Below are 6955 nucleotides of genomic sequence, written 5' to 3' on the forward strand. Positions count from 1 at the left end.
GGCGCTGGGGCCGAGGGGGCTGAGGGGGGCCAATGGGGGCGTGGAGAGAGTGAGGTTGCAGATACTGAACAGAGTCTGCGGTCTGTGCCATATAAGGACAATGGGATCTGTGAGGAATCTCTGCAGCTTTCTGTGTTACTCTCAGTGGAGTCGGGCAGCACCTCAGGCCCTGCTGGTGACTAAATATGGTCCAATGGCAATAGTATTGTTCAAACAAACACAGTGGCCTCCATGGGAATCACTCTTATTATTTACTCGCACTGAGCCAAATACTGTGCTGCACGTCCCCCTGCACCCTTAAAGAGCAGGGCTGACGGAGCAGGGAGTGAATCTGATGAATGAAACAATTTTTTGTAAGTACAACTGAAACAGTCACACAACTTGAGACTTGGACACTCGCAAGGAGAAATATGGTTTGAGTTCAGTCCAGTTTGAGAGTACATCCAAACGTAGAACTATGTCAAATCAGCTCCCAATGGCATCACTAATGTAATATTGTAGTAACTCACGGTTATTATAATGACTAAAACTACTCAGTTAAAGGTGCTCTATGTTAATTTTTTGATTGTTGGTTTGCCAGATGTTTGTCTCCATGGAGATGTTAGTGCAATACCTGAAATGTTCCACAGTATAGTAAACCTTTTATGTTGCACGTATTGAATTACACTTCATTGCCCCAAAACAACATGCAAAACACAGATTTGACCTGTCAATTCACCTGCTCCATGGATATAGATAAGATCAAACAGCATATGGTGGAAAACAAGAAGATGTGGCCATGCAGTTAGTGGACCTTTCACCAGAAAAGTTATAAAGTGCAAGTTTAAAAATCAGAAGTAAAGTAATTTTTTTTAGAGATCATTAGTAAGAGAACTTGGCTAAGATTTTGGACACCTTTATATCCAATATAAACATGTAATTGAGTTGAAATATAAAACTATGACCTTTTCGTAGACACAATTCCTGTACAGAAATAAAACATAGATTATTAGACTGTAAAACTCAAAGAGGAGAATGCCATCACTGAAAAATATATGGGAGTTACATAATCAAATAATAACCAGTAGTAGACACCATGAGACCAAAGTACAGACAAAAGCAAATTATGCTAAAACTACTGTATGTGAAAAATAATAAATACAATTGAATGTGTATTTCTTTTCCAATATTGCCATAGAAGGAAATGTAGAGAAAATATGTTTATGGATATGTTTGACCCCAGAGGAATGCAAATGCAATCTAATTTGAGCCTGAGGCAAACATCACTCGTATAAAGACCACTACAGCCGCCACTATTTGTACAGCTGTCCCTTTAGCAAATAATACTTTTTACAGGCATAATATGTTACTCTTATTGTATGAGTTAAACAACAATTTGGGCAAAGATACATCATGCAGGAGTTATTACACTAGAAGTTATTAAATTGTCTAAACGTCAACTTCACAGTGATAGGAGGAACAAATATAAAACAGTTTTGTGGTAAGTGCATAGACTGTGACTCTGTATAAGTTATAGGTCATGCACTGACATCATTTTCCTCAGTTCAGTGCTCTTCAACATCCTTACTGAGTGGCAGAACTATGGGCATCATAACATTCATAATATGCCTGTGTGTCTGTGTCTGTTTCTTTTGCCTGATTATTTCCTCAACACACAGACTCAGAAATATTTACTATATTATGCAAAATTGAGAGCTTGTGAGCTTTAAGCCATGTTAGAATGTTTTTACTTCCTTAAAAACATATCCAGAGTTGTGTTTTGTTTCATTCAGTCATGATGTCATGAATTGGTAGTTTTCAAGTTAACAGCTACGTTTTACCTTTAGTTTAGTGGAGATTGTCAATTCCAGGCCTGAATTCATCCAACTGAGTCTAGGAAATGTGTAAGGAGTTTAAGAACACAGCAGAGCACTTTGTGTATTGTGCTTACAGTTGGAGAGAATACGCAGGGGTTGTGTGTTAAACATGTGTGAATAAAACAAAACACAACTCACTGTATGTTTTTGATTAGGAAAAACAGTATAACATAGATCAGAAAATAGTGTTATATAAGCCCTTTAAGTAGAGAAGTTTAACTGTGCCTGATAACAAAGTTTGTATCAATAAGAAATGTGTCTACAGTTTTCCTGTTGTTTAGCTATCTGTTAACTGGTTTTCAATTACTTTACAACTTACAACTTCATTGTCAGGTACAAACTAAATATTTAGAGTTGTAAACTTTTATTTATATACATATATATATATATATATATATATATATATATATATATATATATATATATATATATATATATATATATATATATATATATATATATATATATATATATATATATATATATATATATATATATATATATAAGTATATAAAGTATATATATATATATATATATATATATATATATATATATATATATTTGTTATTAGACTGTAGCAACTCACATTTTAGATGAGGTATGCAGAAGAAAATGTCATTACTTATCACTGACACTCATATATAGCTTTGCCACCCACAAATAAAGTCTAACGGTTGGGATGTCATCTGCACAGTGGTTGCACTACACAGCAAAGTACCATGGAGTGTAATATCATACTAAATGGTGTACCTAGAGATAAAAGCACTAACCTAACCTAATTCTAAGGGCCCATATTATGCTGTTTTTTGGCCTGTGTATAAAAGTTGTTTCCTCATCACAAACATACATATACAGTTGTTTTGTTTCATTCAAAAATTTAACACATGAACAAAACTAGGGCAAAATTAAGGCTGAGTTCTTCTGACATCATAAGGTAGAACAGAAAAAACTCTGTTCCACTTTGTGACATCATGTGGTAATACAGGAAGTGCTCCACTGCATACACCTAAAATTATTTGTATGGCCTCAGCCTTGGAAATGCAAATCTCTGCTGAATAAAAGGTAAAAGGTAGCTGTTAATGTGAAAACTACCCCTTCATGACATCATAAGTTGGTACAGAGTATTCTGAGCTCAAATATATGTGTAAATGTATGTGAAATTAAGACCTTTAATTTTCCAGCCATTTTCCTGATAATTTACTATGTTCATTCAGGGTTAGGATTAATCATAGTAGGTGTAATTAATTGTATATTGCTATAATTGTTAATCTAGCTGCTGTACACTATTATTGTGCTGTATAGGTTTTTGAGAAATAAGACATTTGTTCTTGATCGTCATCCAATTTTGAATGTATGAATAATGATTTTGTGTATATGCATTATAATGATGAGATTTAATGGATTTGTCAACCAAATATTTCAGTTAAAAAGTTGAATAAATTGTTAAGAGTAAATAAAATAACGCAGTACATTTGTAGTGACTGATGTTGCTGGTATTTGGTGGCTTGTACAAGCCTGTGAAAAAGTGACATGCCCATTGCATAATCAGTTCCAGAGACTTCAGGGTTTTAGTTTGTGTGAGATAAGAAACTCATGTTCCCTTAAATGGTGAGAGAGGAAGTCAAAAACATGTTCCTGGCTAAGATCCATAGTGCACATATGTTAATGGTACAATTTTCAGTATATTTTAGGCAATTAAGGGGCCTCCAAGTGGAAAAGCAGTAAATACATACAATGCACAGATAGTCAAAAATATGTGCTCCTGTCAAAGAATGTTGCACACTTGTTACTGATATTTTCCATTACAGTGTTAAAGTCCATTTTTGCCACTGACAATGAAATATTTGATGATTTACCTTTTCAAACAAGCCCCAGAAGCATAAGAGAATGGCTCAAATTAGATATAAACAGTATGAAGTTAAGATTAAAAGGCCAGACACTTAAACACTGAGATAACATGTCAAAGTAGGCATAGATTATTCAACTTAATGACACAAACGTTTGGTTGATACAAATGCCTGCACAGTAATAATAAACATTACAGTTAAGTGGGCTTGACTGTGTAAAATACAAAGTGTGACAAAAATGTTAAACAGAATTACACGGCTAAAATGTCTGTTCTCCGCTTGTGTGTGGCAGCAGCAAAACAATTATGGTCAGGATTTCGGAATATGGGATCATGTGTGGTACCGGACTAGTGGCATGTTCCCAAATGATTTTGAAAATGATTTTGAAATGATACCTGTGACCGAAATAAACTAATCAAAACACTGAAAAAGTTTAAGAAGACGATAAAGGCCGATGCTGTACCTGAAGGTCTGGGAGGGTGAATATAAAGAGCAGTGACTGAGCGTTGGACAATTTATGCAAGTGTCTGCAACTGTGTCAATGTTTTAATTTACAAGTATTTTTTTAATGTTTAATGTTAATACCTCACTGTTGGTTTTCATTTTATCATTTGAATAGAAAAGGTTTTGGAATTAGTGTTAAAAATCTATTAGGAAAATCTATAGATTAGCTGTATGGAGACATAGAGAGATTTGTCAACATGAAAACGATTTCTTAAACCGTACTGAAGCTATGGCAAAAAGTATCAAATACTCATCTAGTACATTTGCACTGTGTACTTGTACTTTTTTCATATTATTCATCTTTTGGATTTTTCAGCACTGGCTGCAGTTCAAGCTCATCAAAAGTCTATCAGAGGTATCATAATCAGATCTTTTATTTAATATTAATTGTAAGAATCTTTTAGCAGATTCTAGTGCGCATGTAACCATGGACATTTATGAGCTTTGTGAGTTGCCTCTACTGTTGCATTGCCCTTGTTTGACTGCCATCTTGTGGTAGTTACTGAAAACAGCAGATTTCTTGTTAAAAATAAATAAAAAAGTTTATTAAAAACAACAAAATATAACCAATGTATTTGAACAAAGCTCAAAGCCTCGTTCTAATTCAATTTGCAAATACTGTACAAAATAACAAGTCTTTCTTCAACAGATGTGTTTTGTGCTTTGAGCATCAGTTCCATGCGTGGAGGAGCTGGGGGCATGAGGAAGAGATGAACCCCTCAGGAAGACTTTGCCTCCACTGTCACCATTTTTCACAAAGTGGGACACCAGCCCGTAGAGAAGAGGTCTGCAGAAATAATGCATGAAATAATCTAAGCAAGATAATTTTTGATAAATTATACAATGATTAGCAAATATTGTGGAATGCTACACAATGAATTTTAAATGAAAATAAATATGAATGTTTTGTTAGCTCTCCAATAGAAAAACTGAACAACCTGATAAACTGCTAAGTTGCTAGTAGTTAATACATTTATCACAGAAAATGTTTAAATAAAGGCAACTTTAGTAATTAGCATGTTTAAATTTCCATTGGTTTAACATTTAGGCAATCCTGTATAATATAATTTAATAATAACCATATCCAAGACCCCAAAACTTTTAAATATATATTCCTGAACTCAGTAATTTTCAAGTTTTCATTTTCTATGTATAACTGACTGACATTTCTAAACTTACACAGACTTGGAGCTTGCATCTTCTGCAACATTCAGCTCATTTGCCAAAAACTGTCGGTCCAAGGGAACTTCGGGTTGGCCTGATTCTGAGAAGGCAAACATCATTTACTTTTGTAGCAGTATGGTTTTAGAATAACAGCTAAAATTTGAATTCTGAGTAACAGTCTCACAAAACACTCAAAATATGCAACCACGGAGGGCATTCGGTTCAAGGGCTTCAGCTATCCCCAGGTGAGAGTTTTTCCTGGTTAAAATATTGAGAAATGACTTGTTTTTTTACTCTGAATGTAAACCTCTATCAGTCTAGTGGCGTCTGAAACCTCACTCTGAATGTTTCTTTTTTATTATAGCTACAATGGTTTTTATTGTTGCAAAATTAAACTTGCTTTTTCACAGAAATCTAACCTATGTCAAAACTATGTATGCATAGTGTGGTATCTAACTTTTAAGTTGCATTGACTGAGGTGTGGCATAAGCACACCAATAACCATAACCTTTTAAAGTCAATGGAATGTAACACAGAGGCATGGATTAGAATTTGAGTGGATTGAAATAATTATTAAATATTTATGCAATCAAGAAGCCAAATGTACTTAATTCGAATTTGTGTTATTAAAGAGAAGTTAGGTGTATGGTTGTCAAAGTTATCTGCTCTCAGACACTTGATGCAGTAATGATCACATAAGCCACAGCCCATTTTTATCCTGTAAAATCTCACTTCTATCCCTTCTTTACCTGCCGTGAGCACAGACGTAGTGTACTTGTACTTGTTGAACTCCAGGTACTCCCGGATGAGTTCGTTGATGAGGAGGTTTTCATGGGACAGCTGGGGTCGTGGGGACTGCTGCTTGTCCTCCAGGGCGCTGAACACCTCCGCGCGGATCCGGGCTTTGAGTTGGCCCAGCACCCCGCGGGACTCCAGCGTCTCTCTCACCGCTGGGGGTAACACATTTGCAGCAAAGCTTAATTATTTTAAACAAGGACTAATTAATGATACTAATTAACTCATATTGCTCTTCCTCCATCTTCATGGAGATCAAACAGGGCCAAGTTACAGGTCAGATCTGTGGAGAGGCAACCCGCTCACAGTCAAAATCCCTTTTTTCTAGGTATTTTTGAGCTGTAATTGAATGAATGTAATTACATTAAACAGCTCCACTTCAAGGTAGACATCTCCATAGAGACTACCAGTTAGCATACCCTCCACCAGAAAGGTTACATAATGCACCTTTAAAATGATGCCACGATGGATTCATTATGAATGGACACAACAAAAAATCTATATGTGGGCTACTTTAAATGCTCAGAAATATGTTTCTTACCACACTTCAGCTCCGTGATGGTCGCCATTGTAACAAATGTAAACAAACCACAAACCCCGGTCCACTATCGCTCTACAATTTTTGCTACTGCTTCCTGCTGGTTGGTGGTCAGAACTACAAATGGTTGGGCTTCACTAAAAATAATGATATATTCTGAAACTTTTCACAGGAGAGTCATAATCCCATAGAGCACCTTTTAGTCTTGTTATTTTATTTTGCCCCATTCATCTTACAAATCACCAATGCAA

The 6955-nt window shown here is 35.3% G+C and overlaps 1 protein-coding gene across 1 annotated transcript; it reads right to left on the reverse strand.

Moving 5' to 3' along the window:
• Positions 1-4723: 4723 nt before the first annotated feature.
• cep20 (centrosomal protein 20) lies at positions 4724-6784 on the reverse strand. Its single transcript, XM_020941959.2, has 4 exons — positions 6708-6784; positions 6121-6321; positions 5387-5471; positions 4724-4994 (listed from the first exon to the last, which is right to left on the reverse strand). Exons 1-4 carry the CDS (start codon positions 6733-6735, stop codon positions 4850-4852), a joined length of 459 nt encoding a protein of 152 aa, XP_020797618.2. The 5' UTR covers positions 6736-6784; the 3' UTR covers positions 4724-4849.
• Positions 6785-6955: the final 171 nt, after the last annotated feature.

This window comes from Boleophthalmus pectinirostris, unplaced genomic scaffold (assembly GCF_026225935.1).
Source record: "Boleophthalmus pectinirostris isolate CB_2022bp ecotype Guang Dong unplaced genomic scaffold, ASM2622593v1 HiC_scaffold_22, whole genome shotgun sequence".
NCBI lineage: Eukaryota > Metazoa > Chordata > Actinopteri > Gobiiformes > Gobiidae > Boleophthalmus > Boleophthalmus pectinirostris.